At 48.2% G+C, this 16,330-nt stretch overlaps 1 protein-coding gene across 2 annotated transcripts in view; it reads right to left on the reverse strand.

Moving 5' to 3' along the window:
- The window catches only part of MCC (MCC regulator of WNT signaling pathway), a 523,821-nt gene that overhangs the window by 24,795 nt on the left and 482,696 nt on the right, over positions 1–16,330 (reverse strand). For both annotated transcript variants that reach the window (XM_025296457.3, XM_025296459.2), the window contains 2 exons: positions 15,373–15,556; positions 1,737–1,971 (listed from right to left, as the gene is read on the reverse strand). In XM_025296457.3, coding sequence (XP_025152242.2) covers positions 1,737–1,971; positions 15,373–15,556 — 419 coding nt within the window. The remainder of the gene's footprint in view (positions 1–1,736; positions 1,972–15,372; positions 15,557–16,330) is intronic.

Here is a 16,330-nt window from a genome sequence, read left to right on the forward strand (position 1 = left end):
ATGGTTATACTAAGCAGCTCATTAAGTCCTCTCACCCTGAGCTAGGTACTATGAATATCTCCATTCATGGATGGGACACTGAGGTGAGCAGAGTCCACAATCTCTTCTCAGCCCACATACTGCGTAAATTATGGAGCCCGAGTTTGAACCCACGACGTCCAGCTCAGAGGCCAGGTAAGCACCAAGCTACAGTCCCCTTTCGAGGTGAGCCCATACATGACCCTTGTCCTTTGCCTCTGCTGGAGGGCGAGTCCACCACCCCATGAACACCTCGTCAGTCTCCCCAGGTCTTTCTGTGATCCTACTTAAAAGGATTCTTCATACGCTGAGTCACTTCATACACTGAATCCCTCGGGAGGGATTCACCAAGTCACTCAGTGACTGCGGTCACCCCTGAAGTGACCCTCCTCTGAGCTAACAAGCCCCAGGCCTGCTGTGCTGTCGTGGGTAAGCCAGACCCGGGAGGGGATGGTCTCAGCTCCAGTGTGGGGAAACACCTGGAGGGCACCCAGCACGGCTAGTTATACTCAGGGACAGTATTAGCCATGGAGAAGGCAATGTGCCAAGCAAGTGCTCAAAAGAAGACGCAAACCTTTCCTGACGATGACATAAAACCAGGATGAAAGGTGTTTCCACACTCTGAACTGTCTCATCTTTTGCCACTAGAAACAGGATTCTTAAGGTGCTGGCAATGCTGTTTCCTGAGCTAATGTGGACAGTTACGCCCAGAACAACACACAGACGCAAGCTTGAGAGAAGGAGAGATGAATGCATGGGTGCCAGAGATGAAGCGGGCGTTCTGCCCAAGAGGAAAGATGAGGCAGTCACAGTGCCGGTCCCTGAGGCCTCGGGTGGGGAGGGGGCCCAGGACCTGGGCTTTCAGCACCTGCACAAGGGTGGGGCGGGCAGCTGGGCCGGGGAGCCCGACGGGAGCACTAGCTCGCAGAGGAGACTAGAAGGCTGCCTCCTGGAGGGGCGGCCAGGCCACGTGTGTCCTCACTCAGGTTTCGGGTGGGAAAAGCAAAGAAAAGCCTCCTTTGAGGAATCAGATGACAAACCTGAAGGATGCATAAATGAACAACAGGAACTCTCAGCCAAGAATATAACAAAGACCAGTCCTAAACCTCTGAAACCTGCAGGTCCGAGCAGGTCTAAGGCCACAAGTATCTACAGGGATATCTCTACCCAGGACGACCCAGGACCACCCAGAAGACAAGAACTCCACCGAGGGTGAACTGGCGCCTGGGGTGTGATGGGGAAGGTGGCTGTTGGTGCCCCACACAGCACCAAACGGACAAGCGGGTCAGGAAACCAGGGCTCCTGGCCAAATGCTGCCCTGGCCTCTCCCTGTTCTCCCCGCTGCACCTCAACATCAGCATCTACCCGGGAAGCACCTGCAAGCGTTCTGGAGACCGATCGGAGGCTGTTTCACCCCGCAGAGGCCTCTTCTGGCTTCTCCTGGAGACGAGGTGCTCCATTCTGGCCTGGGACCCCCCTGAGGCTTCTCCAGTGCTCAGGGCACCTCTCTAGGAGCACTTCCAGCTCAAGGGACCCCGGACATACTGAAACCACTCTTGTCTACACACGAGGTTCTGGCTGTCCTCCTGTGGAGAGGCAACTGAACACGGATGGCTGACCAGCTTTTGAGGGGCCTTTTTATGTTTCCTCCTGATGACAGTGGAGTGCAGGGGATGAGGGTTTGAGAAAAGGCCTCCCCGCCCCCCCGCCACGGATACCTTCATGGCCATGAGCTCCTGCATCAGCACCGCGTTTTCCAGGTCTAGTCGCTGGCTGTCTCCCCGGGGCTTGACGTCGTAGCTGAGAGGGTCGATGTGGATGCTCTCCAGCTCCAGCATGGTCAGCTTGACTGCTGCCCTGTCGTTCCTGAGCTGCTGGATGTAGTCCTTCAGCCTTTGCTCGTCTTCTTTAGTGAACTCCGTGTCACAGCTGCTGGCTGTGGAGCTGGTCGTGCTGTGAACATAAAACAAACCACCTCACTGCATCTCCAGTAATTGCTAACAGCTCTTTTCCTCCTCATTCTTCTCCATACCTGCTTCTCCCAGTAGCACCTAGCTGGTATGCCAAAACATCAACAACAAAAAGCATTCTTCCTAGCACTGGACATCAATACCACCTTTTGGGAAAGAAACGATGTGAAGAATATCGGAAATGTCTACACCCTTTAAGACAATATGTGGACTCTAGAAATGAATTCTAAGGAAATAATTCCACAGAAGCAAAAAGATACACACATACAAAGATGTTTCGTGGAACATAAGGTTTAGTGAATTATAGTATATATTAAAAAGAAGAAAATTATGTAGACATTATGGAAATAATTATGACAATGGTGGAGAGAGTTTGAGGAAATAGGATGAAAAATATGTCATAAAAATAGTTGTACACACTGCTATATTAAAAATGGATAACCAACAAGGACCTCCTGTATAGCACAGGGAACTCTGCTTAATGTTATGTGGCAGCCTGGATGGGACGGGAGTTTGGGGGAGAATAGATACACATATATGCATGACTGAGTCCTTTCGCTGTTCACCTGAAACTATCATAATATTAATCAGCTATACCCCAATAAAAAATAAAAAGTTTAAATTAAAAATGAAACAAAATAGGTGTGCTTATGGACAAGACTTAACAAAAGGGATACGGTAAAGGAACAGAGCAAGGTGAAGAACAAAGTATCTGTAGTATGACCTGCAGACTGTGTGTGTGTGCGCGCACACGCACTGTGCATACACACACCCCAGGCCGCTGATGGTGCCCCGGGGGCGGGAGCCGGAAAGAAGGGCAGTGGGGGCACCTTCTGTGGGTAGTATTGCCACAGCTCGGAAAGCAGGGTGCCCCCAGGCCTCCCCGGCCGTTCCTCCCCCATCACGGATGAATATAAATCCTTCACAGGGACACAGGCTGGTCGGAGGGGCCCTTAGCCACCCACACTGTGGGAATGCTAAGCAGGGTCTGGCAGTCCTAAGGAGCACCTAGGCCTGAACCCCAGGAATGTGACAGGCCATGCATGTTTCTGTGGGTTCCAGAGTCCCATGGCAGGGTGAGCAGCACAGGAAAACTGCAGCCTAGCTCTCAAGACCTACAGGGGTTTCTCTGGACACCCCTGCACTTGACATAGCCCGCATGGAACTGGCTTTGGAAAGATGGCAGATAAACAAGTAAGGGGCCTATTTAGCTGTCATCAAACAGGCCAGCCTGGCATCATCATCTCTGCCGTTACAGACCTGGAAGTGGAGGTTTTGAGACATTTCATGGCTGGAACCCAGTGCAGCTGGGCCTAGGCTTACGTCGCCTCTCCCCAAGATTTCCATTGTGAGGTGCTGAGCCAGGAGCAGGGACTGGTATCCGCAGGCTGTTCCACTGCCCCGAGCCCAGGTCTGCCCTCCTCACCTCACAGCAACAGGGGTAACAGGCTCCCAGCCAGCAGATGAAATCTCACAACCTTGATGTGACAAGAACGTCCCATTCTTGTCTGTGACACATTATCAAGAAGTTGAGGCTTCCAGGGAGGGAAGGGTGGAAGGGATGGTAGTCCACACTGAGGGAGAGGACTCCCTAGGGCTCTGGTAGTCTTCAAGTCAGAGAACTCCGGCCAGCATAAAAGCTCCCGATTACCACAGACTCTCTGGGGCCCCCTACCACCCCTGACTCCATCAGGACGGAGCGAGATCAGTCTGACCAACACACAACACCTCGTTAGAGGTGGTGATGGTTACTTACACGTGTCCATTGGAGGTGAGGGGGGAGAGCTGGTCAGAGAGTGTGGGTCAGAATGCCAGGTCTCATAGGGCCTCACAGGGTTGTGTTTTCTCTCCAGAATTAGATTTAGAAGCCCCCGGAGGGTCTGTACTAGAGCAGTGACAGGATTCACCTTACATTTTAAGAGGCTCCCTCTGTCTGCTATACTGAGGAGGGATGCAGGGAGGCAAGGTCAGAGACAGGGAACCCTTTTCGGGGCTATTGTAACAAACTCTGGAGAGAAGGTGGAAGCTGAGAAGACAGGAAGGGGCTTAAAAATTATTCATCGATCAATGCTGTGTTCTCAAGCTGTATTTTAAAAAGGATGAGACGGGACAAGCAGCAACGCCCTCCAGTTGGAACGCTTCAGGTGCGACGTCACAAACAAAGCAGCGCAAGGGAAGCATGAAAGAGCAACCGGTACTGCCAGCAGAGGGCGCGGGGAGCCGGCGGGGTGTCTGTGGATGGCAGCTGTCCAAGAGTGACTGGTCCTGAGGAGACAGGGTCCCCGCCTCAGCACCTCAGCCTTCTTCAGTAAAGCTCCGCGACAGGCATGCCTCACACAGAACCACCCAGGAGGACTCAGAGCTCGCCTGCGTGGATTGTCAACAGTGTGGAGGGATAGATGCCTACGGCCTAAGGTTCCACACGTGAGCAAAATTAGAGTGGACTGAAGTGGTGGCAGTGTTCACGGCGCATTCCACGTGACCGACGGAGGAGATGCCCTCCCAGACACGGCACGTTTAGACAGCACGGGGCTGGGAAATAGCAACACTTTTTTTCCAGTGAGTGGGGAGAAGGCTTCAGGTAGGAAAATCCTCTCCCATGAAGCTGAGACTCACCACCAGAAGTTCACTTTACAGCTTCTTTTAATGAAAAGTCACTTTTGAAAATTTTAAATATACAGAAAACCCACAATAAACTAACACCTGGGTGGCCTTTTTTCATGTCTTCTTTGAAATGCTTTTTTAGAAATGCAACACACCTGGGCTTCCCTGGTGCAGCAGATGGGACTCTTCCTGCCAGTGCAGGGGACACAGGTTCCACTCCTGGTCTGGGAGGACTGCACATGCCGCAGAGCAACTAAGCCCCCTGCCGCAACGCCGGGGCCCACGGGCTGCAACTGCTGAAGCCCACGAACCTAGAGCCTGTGCTCCGTAACAAGAGATGCCACCACATGGAGAAGCCCGTGTGCTGCAACTGGAGAGCAGTCCCCTCTCTCCACAACTAGAGAACGCCCACTCACAGCAGTGAAGAACCAGTGCAACCTAGCATAATAAATACATAATTAAACAAAAGACACAGAACATCCTGGAGGTACCCTCTGATTCCTGTCACTTAAAAAAGATATTTCCTACAAATTGAAGGTAACGTATACCGGTCAGCATGGCCATCGTCAAAAAGTTTACAAATAGTAAATGCTGGTGAGTGTGTGGAGAACTCCCCTACCTAAGTGGTGGGACTGTAAGTTGGTGCAGCCACAGTGGAAAACAGTATGGGGATGCCTCAGAAACCTAAAAGTAGAATTACCATATGATTCAGCAATCCTATTCTTGGGCATATATCTGGACAAAACTATAATTTACAAAGATACACGCACCCCTATGTTCATAGCAGTACTGTTCACAATAGCCAAGAGATGGAAGCAACAGACGAATGGATAAAGAAGATATGGTGTGTGTGTGTATAAAATGGGATATTAGCCATCAAAAAGTACAAAATAATGCCATTTGCAGCAATGTGGATGCAACTAGAGATTATCATACTAAGTGAAGCAAATCAGAAAGACAAATACCATATCACTTATATGTGGCATCTGACGTGGGACACCAATGAACCCACCTATGAAACAGACAGGTTTCCATGGGGTCGCAGAGTCAGACACAACTGAGTGACTGAATTGAACTGATGAAACGGAAACAGGGACATAGAGAATGGACTGGTGGTTGCCAAGGAGGAGGGGTGGGAGAGGGAAGCACTGAGAGTTTGGTGTATACAGAATGGATAAACTGTATGGTCTATATATATATATTATACATAATACATACAGATATATAAAACTGGTATATGTAGGACGGATAAACAACAAGGTGCTACTATACAGCCCAGGGGACTATATTCAATATCCTGTGATAAACAGTAGTGGAAAACAATGGATATGTATGTATAACTGAGTCACTCTGCCGTACAGCAGTAATTAACACAGCATGATAAATCAAATATACCTCAGTAAAAATTAAAAAAACTACTTCAATACTCAAAGGACAGTAGAACCTAGAGTTAGTTCTCCAAATATTCTGCAGGCCCTGAAAGGTTAATATGTTGGCATATTTTCTGTTTAGCAGGACTGGTGCTCCCCAGTGAGAAACAGAAAAGAAGGGCAAAAGGTCTCCCCCCGAGTCTCTACCCCTGTGGAAAGGTCAGGGCTGTAATGCTTTTCCAGGGGAGAGTTTAATTCCAGATAAGCGCCCAGCCCGGCAGCCCCTCCGGGCGGCTTCCCTCTCCTTCCAGGACACCCCAGCGGGCAACGGCTCAGGCGAGGCTCATTACAGTTCTGCCCTGTGCTCTCACGGTCCTACCCGGAATATGGCTCTGACAGCGCTGGGTGGAGGGGAGGCCACGGCTCTTTCTCAGCCTCCTTTAGACAAAGGCACCGTCTCCAGAGAGCCGGCTGCCGCTGCCGGGCGGGGGGCAAGTCAGCCATTAACCCTCGGGCTGGGAGTGCAGGAGGACCGCAGGATGAGCACAGCTGTCAAGGGGGGATACGTCACTGTCCGAGGGAGCTGCGCTCCCCCTCTCCAGGGTGAGACAGATGGTGGGAGAGGGGCAGATGAAGGAAAGCCCGGTGTTTTGCTCTGGTTTCTCGAGGAGCCAGGCCAGGTTGCGTGGGTTTCTCCTTTCCCTGATGCTCTGCTTGAGCTCCCCTCGGCTGGCTCGGTTCCGAGTCCATTAGTGGCCTGCGGGACGTCCGCTCGCTGCACACATGGGGGCCTCCAGCGAGGGGAGCGCTTGCTGGCCGGCCCGGGGCCCCACGCCCTGCCTGCCTGATCGCGGTGGGACTGGATGCAACAGTGGAGTTCAGATGGCCTCTCTTCTGTCCCTCTCCACTGTGTCTGCTGCTTGTCCTCAAGACAACTTCCCCTCTTGCTTTATAGGGAAAAAAATCCCATCTTTTTTTTTCAGCTTCCTCATCTTGTCTTGGCAGAAAAGAACATTTCTTTTGCCTTGAAAACCAGAGATGGATTCTTTCTAAAGTTTTTCTCAATGTCTTACATGGCTCCCAGTTACAATCTCACTTACACCAAGTGCCACTGGGGGGCCTTCTAGTTGCTGAGCATTTAAAACCCACCTGGCGGGGGTCAGGCCAGGTGACATTGGGCCCCACTTCTCTGAGCAGAAACTTGAGCCTGTCAACTGCCTGAACCTTTCAGTGTTGTGCTGGGTATGCACCCATGCCCCACCCCCTTTCTGACAATTCTATGTCACAAAGGAGTAAAAATACTCAACACAGCCCAAACTTCCTAGGTCCGGATGCTCTCACATGATTATAAGAATTCTCTAGGAGAAGTGGTTCAGGCAGGAAAAATTTTCCAAAAAAAAAAAAAAAAAATACAGCTGATGCTCAGACACCAAGTTTAAACTGTGTGGATCACTTATACCTGGATTTTTAAAAAATAAATATAGTTCTATAGGACTTTCCTGGCACAGTGGATAAGAATCTGCCTGCAAATGTAGGAGTCACAGGTTTGATCCCTGGTCCGGGAAAATCTCTCATGCCATGAAGCAACTAATTCTGCATGCCCCAAGTACAGAGCCTATGCTCCAGAGCTTGTGAGATGCAAATACTGAAGCCCATACACATAGAGCCTGTGCTCTACAAGAGAAGCCACTGCAATGAGAAGCCCGCGCAAGGCAATGAAAAGTAGCTCCCAATTGCTGCAACTAGAGAAAGCCCGAGCAAACAAAAAAGACTCAGCGCAGCCGGGAATTAAAAAAAAAAAAAAAAAAAAAAAAAAAATATATATATATATATATAGTATTACATTTATGATGGGGGTTGGGGGAATCCGTGGTGAGTCCTGGAACGGATCCTTTGAGATTATACGGGTACATAAAACCTGCCAGCAGATAACTACAGTCCTCAAACACTTTCTGCTTTCAGAAACTTAGCTGACAGTGGAAGGCAAAATGAGAGACACAGTTAGAAGACAGATGATATTTCTGCAGCTATTTATAAGGTGCTGTTATGATAGTGTTGGAAACCAGGCATCTCTAAAACAAATATTAACCTGCTCCTGATTTGGTTGCTGATAACATACCGAGATAAACACCACATAGATCTGATACTTCCACTGCTGCTAATAATTTCTCTGACATTAAAAAAATTAAACACTTTACAGTCAGCACTCCCTATCTATGAATTCTGCATCTGCGGATTTAGCCAACCTCAAGTGGAAAATTTTTGAGAATAAAAGAAAAAAAGAAAAAGAAAAAAAAAGAAAAAAATCCAGGAAGTTCCAAAGAGCAAAACTTCAATTTGCCATGTGCTGGCAACTATTTACATAGCATTTACATTTTATTTACAATTATTTACATAGCTTTTACATTATATTTGGTATTATATAAGTAACTTAGACATGATTTAAAATATATGAGAGGATGTATGTAGGTTCTAATGCAAATATTACAATGTTTTACACAAGGGACTTGAGCATCTTTGAACTTTGGTATCCACAGAGGTCCAGAACCAATCCATCGAGGATATTGAGGGATGACTGTAAATGATTTCCAACGTCACTAATAATTAAGAGGTACAAAGTAAAACATTAAGGGTATTTTTTTTTTGCTTAGAGATTGACCAAATTTTAAAAATGTATATTATCCAGTTTCAGCAAAGGAGGCAGAGGTGCTCACACAGTTGCTGGATCATGTATGGGGAGGCGGGTGGCACTAGTTGACATTTGAAATAATAGTCGTTTTTGAGCCAGCACCTTCTACTTCTCAGACTTGATCCCATAGAAACTGCATCAGGGGCACAGACACAAGGACAGGGTGGAGACTGCAGCAGTATTATAATAGTGAAAGTGAAAGTGAAGCCGCTCAGTCGTGTCTGAGTCTTTGCGACCCCATGGGCTGTAGCCTACCAGGCTCCTCTGTCCATGGGATTTTCCAGGCAATAGTCCTGGAGTGGATTGCCATTTCCTTCTCCAGGGGATCTTCCCAACCCAGGTATCGAACCCGGGTCTCCCACATTGTAGACAGACGCTTTACCGTCTGAGCCACCAGGGAAGTCCACAAGTAAGAACATCCAACAAGTGAAAGTCATTCAGTCATGTCTGTCTCTTTGCAACCCCATTCTGCAGCCTGCCAGGCTCCTCTGTCCATGGAATTCTCCAGGCCAGAACACTGGAGTGGGTAGCCTATACCTTCTCCTGGGGATCTTCCCAACCCAGGGATCAAACCCAGGTCTCCTGCATTGCAGGTGGACTGTTTACCATCTGAGCCACCAGGGAAGCCCAAGAATACTGGAGTGACTAGCCTATCCCTTCTCCAGCGGATCTTCCCGACCCAGGAATTGAACCGGGGTCTCCTGCATTGCAGGCGGATTCTTTATCAGCTGAGCCACCAGGGAAGCTACTACTGAGAAGAATGACACACACAGAGATGCCTAAACATATAACAACACTAAGGGGAAAGGGCAGGGAAAAGGCAAGATTCAAGAAAGTCCGGTTAACAGGATCCTTTTTGGGGTAAAATGAGATGGAGTCACATTTTTAAAGATGCCATGTGTCGGTCTGTTGACGACACAACCCTGCCCCTTCTCCTGGGACCCTCCCCTTCTCTCTGCCCCCGAGGCTCCTGCGGAAACCGCCATGACCACAGATAACTGGGGAGGTACTTGAGCCCAGCTGGGCAAGATGTTCCTTCCTAGGATTTTCTTACTTGACAAGAGTGAAACCAGTCATCCCAGTGTACTGATGGAGGTGGCGTGCAGGTTTTCTGTCGTCTGGGGAGTGGCCTGCAGCAGGGAGGTGTGGGGGCCACAGGGCCCAGGTGAGGTCTGGTTCTCCTGCTCATCAGAGCCCTCTGCCCTCAGCCTGGGTCCACGGCTCCTGTGTGGGAGACCCGATATCCACCCCCAGATTTGAGTATGCGCCTGCCACTGGAAACCGAGGGGCTAGCAGGTAATTAAAAAATGGGCGGCTGAATCTGTGAAGACACTCTCCAGACTGTGCGCCATATTGTTTTCAGTGAGGGTCCTCACATGGGGAGTTTTATGTAATGTTTGGATTTCAATTGTTAAGCTTACTTTGAATACAATGAGCACATCATTTTTGGGAATCAGCAAGTCTTAAGAAAAGGGAAAGCATTTCAACTCTCTCTCTAGTTCCCACAGAAGCTAAATGATAAGTGACAGGACATTTCTGCAGGAGGCCTGCACACCACGCTATCATGTGGAGGACTGCGTCTGAGCTGGACTTTAGAACTGATGAGCACTCCTAAGCCTAAGTCCCAAAGACTCCAGATAGACTCTCCTGGTACTTGGGTGGGGAAAGCACGTCTTTTTTTCGGAGGGAAGTAGATGTGCCTACTCTGACAGTCAGACTGAGTCTCTCATTCCTGGAAGGTAGCTGATTTGCAGGGGGTGCATAGGCTTATCCTAACTGGACGGCTGCTTCAAGTCCATTCACCCTTTCAGTGGACACAATTCCACTCTGCTCAGTCTTTCTTTCTGTTCCAGGGAAACTTCATCTTAGATCTTGGAAGGTGAGGGCTGGGCACCTCTGCTGCTCCACTACTCTCCATTTGAACCGAGGGAGCAGGCCTCAGTGTGAGTGGTCAGCCAGGTGGACCCCCAGTTCCCTGGGTGTTTCCCGAGCTAAATGCAAGGCTGCAATCACAGCCTCACAGGATCGGCACCTGCTGGCAGGACAGAAGGGACCCCAGCCTCCAAAAGGGCAGACTTGCTGTGGCTGACGCTGTCTTGGCCCCTTGTCCTATTGTAGATTTAGATCAATGATCGTGCTCCTAACCAATGAGCTGAAAGTGTAATGCTTGACAAAAAGAGCGGGCCTGACTAAGAATTCCCATTCTCATTTCTTAGCAGTTTAGTCCACTTGCCTCACTGCTGTGATACACTGATAAAGCTTTCCAGGCAACCCACATTACTCTGTTAAGACAATTGTATCAATTGTATTTTCTAATGAGGCCGCAGCCCTAGTTTTGCAAGGAAAAAAAAAAATAGTGTTTCAAAACTGCTAGAGCAGCATCTCTGGGCTCCTGACTACAGAGTCAGCTGCTGGGCTGGTTACCATGTGCATTCTCCTCCCTGGGAACCGCCCCTCCGCTGCTTGGTTCCAAAACCACGACCTTTCAGCTATCGGGAGCTGCAGTGTACTACCAGTCTGAAGCCTGGCACTCAGCATTCCTTTCCTGAGACCTGGGGGAGCAATGGCTGGCACTCTGATTAGAAGTCTCTCTGCCAGCTGGCTACAGCGGGAGGGGAGGGCACTGGTGGAACCACATACAGCTCCACCTCGGAGGCCTCCGGTCTGTCTTTCGTCCATAATCTTGACAAGCTGGGAAGGCTGGGTGGAACGCCAAGATTTACAAACAAAATCACTTATAATTATGAAAGCGTCTGGTGGTTTGGGACTTTTCTTTTTTGGGGGTACTTTTTTTCCTGAGCCGCACTGAACATAATCAGCAGGCTGCTTGTGTCAGGTTCCAGGAATGTGTGCTGCCACATGAATGCCTGGCGTGTGGTTCCTTTGTACCCTCTGAGCAGCTCTGATTGGGGTGGGAATGTGAAAGGGAATTTTTAAGGAGAATTGAGTGAAATCTGACCTCTGTAAGCCCTCTGTGCTTTGATGGGAAGATCTGTTTAAGACTGAATTTAATTCATAGGGGAAATCTTTAACGAGGTCATCTTTGCAAATAGAAACTATGTTCTGAGTAATCTCAATCTACAGAAATACATCACCTCAAATTAACCTTCTTAGGTCAGGAAGCAACAGTTAGAACTGGACATGGAACAACAGACTGGTTCCAAAGAGGAAAAGGAGTATGTCACGGCTGTATATTGTCACTCTGCTTATTTAACTTCTACGCAGAGTACATCATGAGAAATGCTGGCTGGAAGAAGCACAGCTGGAATCAAGAACGCTGGGAGAAATATAAACTCAGATATGCAGATGACACCACCCTTATGGCAGAAAGTGAAGAGGAACTAAAAAGCCTCTTGATGAAAGTGAAAGAGGAGAGTGAAAAAGTTGGCTTAAAGCACAACATTCAGAAAACGAAGATCATGGCATCTGGTCCCATCACTTCATGGCAAATAGATGGGGAAACAGTGCAAACAGCGTCAGACTTTATTTTTTGGGGCTCCAAAATCACTGCAGATGGTGATTGCAGTCATGAAATTAAAAGACGCTTACTCCTTGGAAAGTTATGACCAACCTAGATAGCATATTCAAAAGCAGAGACATTACTTTGCCAACAAAGGCCCGTCTAGTCAAGGCTGTGGTTTTTCCAGTGGTCATGTATGGATGTGAGAGTTGGACTGTGAAGAAAGCTGAGCGCCGAAGAATCGATGCTTTTGAACTGTGGCATTGGAAAAGACTCCTGAGAGTCCCTTGGACTGCAAGGAGATCCAACCAGTCCATTCTAAAGGAGATCAGTCCTGGGTGTTCTTTGGAAAGAATGATGCTAAAGCTGAAACTCCAGTACTTTGGCCACCTCATGTGAAGAGTTGACTCATTGGAAAAGACTCTGATGCTGGGGGGGATTGGGGGCAGGAGGAGAAGGGGACGACAGAGGATGAGATGGCTGGATGGCATCACCAACTCAATGGACGTGAGTTTGAGTGAACTCCGGGAGTTGGTGATAGACAGGGAGGCCTGGCGTGCTGCAATTCATGGGGTCACAAAGAGTCGGACACGACTGAGTGATTGAACTCAACTGAAGAAGACTGTCTCAAAATCAAGGCTCATTCATACATTAAAATATTTCTAATCAATATTCACCCTTACAGTTTCCACTGAAGGGCTGGAGAGAAAATGTTCCCACTCCTGCCTGGCTCTACACTTGAATCTGACTTAGATTAAAGTATTATTTTTATTTATATATTTTGCAGGTAATAATTATTTTGTGGGTGGGGAGGTGTGAGCTAAAAACCTGTAAGAAACCCCTTATAAGCTATTGAAACAGCACACTATTCCTGTCAACCCAACTCTTGTGCTCACTAATTCAACAGGACAGAATTTACTTTCAACGTGAGAACTGTATTTCTATTCTAAATGAATGTGGAAATTACAGATTATCCACATCTGGAAAAGTCATTAAGAAGAGCATCTGCTTTATGAGTTTAAACAAAACAATCTGGTTTTGTCCATCAGCAGATGAATGGATAAGAAAGCTGTGGTACATATACACAATGGAGTATTACTCAGCCATTAAAAAGAATACATTTGAATCAGTTCTAATGAGGTGGATGAAACTGGAGTCTATTATACAGAGTGAAGTAAGCCAGAAAGAAAAACACCAATACAGTATACTAATGCATATATATGGAATTTAGAAAGATGGTAACGATAACCCTGTATATGAGACAGCAAAAGAGACACAGATGCATAGAACAGTCTTTTGGACTCTGTGGGAGAGGGAGAGGGTGGGATGATTTGGGAGAATGGCATTGAAACATGTATAATATCATACAAGAAACGAATTGCCAGTCCAGGTTCCATGCAGGATACAGAAGGCTCAAGGCTCAAGACCCAGAGGGATGGTATGGGGAGGGAGGAGGGAGGAGGGGTCAGGATGGGGAACATGTGTACACCCATGGCAGATTCATGCTGATGTATGGCAAAACCAATACAATATTGTAAAGTAATTAGCCTCCAATTAAAATAAATAAATTTAAATTAAAAAAAAAAAAGAAAATAAATAAATGATCATCTGTGCTTTGCTTCCTTGAATAAGACAACTGTTGCTGGAGTCAAAAGGAAATAACTCCCTTGTGTCTGTGGGCACCTGGCCAAGTGTGTTTCTGGGAATGTGACCTTTCCTGAGGCACCAGGTCCAGAACAGGTAAGTCGGCACTTGGGCAGATGGCCGGGGTCCTGCCAGCAGGAGAGACAGCTGGGATCATTATGTTCCCTTCAGGTACCGAACAAAACATCAGTATTTCTCTTTTTGCCCTTGAGATTGAATACACCCTTACGTGGTTTTGGTTGCTTGACCTGTAAGCAAACAGCATTTTTTAAGTCATAAGCTCCAACCTGGCCTAGTGAAAAGAATACACTTGGTGCCGCAGCCTGGGCTTGGGTCTGAACACCCCTCTGAGCTGTCAGTTATGTGACTTCATGTCGGCAGGTCACTCACACATCTCTGAGCCAAGGCTCTCTCACCTGTAAAAATGGGGTCATTACTCTTCCTATCTTTTGTGATGTGGTTATTACATGAGAATCTCTAACAAAGTACTTTCTAGACAGAACTGGAACATAAAGGGAAGGCATTCTATTTGCAGCAACATAGATGGTCCTAGGGATTATCACACTAAGTGAAGTAAGACAGAGAAAGACAAATATATGCTATCACTTATATGCAGAGTCTAAAATATGATACAAATGAACTTATTTATGAAACAGAAATAGACTCACAGACATAGAAAGCAAACTTATGCCTACCAAAGGGGGAAGGAGGTGGGAGAGATAAATTAGGAGTTTGGGGTTAGCAGATACAAATCACTGTATATCAAATAAACAAATAATAAGGTCCTACTGTATAGCACAGAGAACTATATTCAATGTTATGTATTAAACTAAAATGGAAAAGAATATGAAGAAATATATATATATATACACATATATATGAATCACTAGCTGTATACCAGAAACTAACACAATATTGTAAATCAATTAAAAAAAAAGAGAAAGAAAAAGGGAAGGCATTCATGTTTTTAGGGATTTTGGTGACAAGACATGAGAAGATCATTGGAAAACGTTTCATTATGACTCTCCACCCACACACAGTGGAATCCAACCTCTTCAGCAAATTATGCTTAGCAAGGTGTTCACTGTTTTCCTCCCCATCTTGTTCAAGCACCCGCTTCAGTTTTCTAGATTCACAGATACTGAACTTGAACCCCAGTTCATGCTAAGCATCTGCTAAACACATGCTATGAATATGGCCTCACTCTACAGGGCAAAAGGTGGGAGAAGGGAAGCCTGTTGCCTGAGAAGGGTTTACGAAGGACACAGGCACAGGAGGAAGGGAGAGAACGCAGCCTGGAACTAGGAGGCGGTCTGGGGCTTGGATGCCTCTGGACCATTTGCAGCACATGGGCCTTCAGCACTCCAGATGCTTCTTGAAAATCAAGGACTGTTAGGAAATGGAGGGCAGAACAAAGTGGGAAAGGGCACAGGACAGAAAGCAACATGGTTCTGCCTCTTCCCTCTGGGCGGCAACATGAGAAGGCACTTTCCAGCTCTCCCGCTCAGATCCCAACTCTCGGGAGGGTGCAGCCTGCCACCCCCGAGCCTCGCAGTTCTCGAGCTTGGCCAGTGGAGCTGGTGGACGCCCGCCTGGCGCGGCAGGAGCGCGGACTACCTGGTATGGCTGTTGGAGGACAGGCTCTCCCAGGGCTGCCCGCTGCAGCCGGCCACCGCGAAGGCGCCCCCGCAGCTGCCGTCCAGCTTCATGAGCAAGGCCTTGGCGGCGTTCTCAGCTGTCTTCCGGCAGTCGTGGGCTCGCTTGAGCATCTGAGTAATGTTTTCATCCCCTGACTGGTCTCCTGCAAGAAACCAAGGGGTTAATTAATCAGCAACGGTCTAGATAAACAAGGCTGGGTGATGGGGCAGGCACTCAGGGTGGAGGTGGCTTGGTGGAGACAGGGGCGGTGTGTGCGTCCTGGGGCCGGCCCTTCACCCAGAAGCCACGATGAGGAAGGCTTTCTCTTCCCCCACAGACAAAGGGCTGGCCCGTGTGAGCTTCCAGCTCTGTGTCCAGCGGCAACCTGCTCTGATTTCCTAACTCCTGAGGCTCCTGGCTGCTCCCGGCACGCAACCCCAAGACTCCTGTGCGGCCCGTCTCCCTCAGCTGCTCAGCGCTTCCTTCGAGACCAAGGGGAAATGAGGCCCAACCTCGCCATGGTTCCACATGTCTGCAGCTTCGCTTAGAACTTCATGTAGGCACGAGACACAGAACTAATGGTTAAAACGAAAACCTTGGGATTGGCTCTGATGTCCTGCGTGGATGCTCTCCCTGACCTTTCTCCCTGAGTGCAGTCATGTCCAGGGGCAAGCTCCATGCCCCTCACAGCCAGCTAACGTCTGCAGCAAGACTCAGGATGGTGGCCACCAGCACGCAGCCGGACTGGGGATCCCCTGCCCAAGGCGGCCATGATTTTCTAGCTGCGTTTTCAAAAACTCTGCAGGCCAAATAAGTCATTGGTTTGTTACCTCTACAGCCCAGACCCTCAATCTTCCAATATTTATAAATGAAATCTAATGCCAAAGTCTAAGATACAAAAATGGTAAATATGAAACTGGCTTAAGTGGGCAGGGGG

The sequence above is a fragment of the Bubalus bubalis genome, chromosome 11 (genome assembly GCF_019923935.1).
Source record: "Bubalus bubalis isolate 160015118507 breed Murrah chromosome 11, NDDB_SH_1, whole genome shotgun sequence".
In the NCBI taxonomy this organism is placed as follows: Eukaryota; Metazoa; Chordata; class Mammalia; order Artiodactyla; family Bovidae; genus Bubalus; species Bubalus bubalis.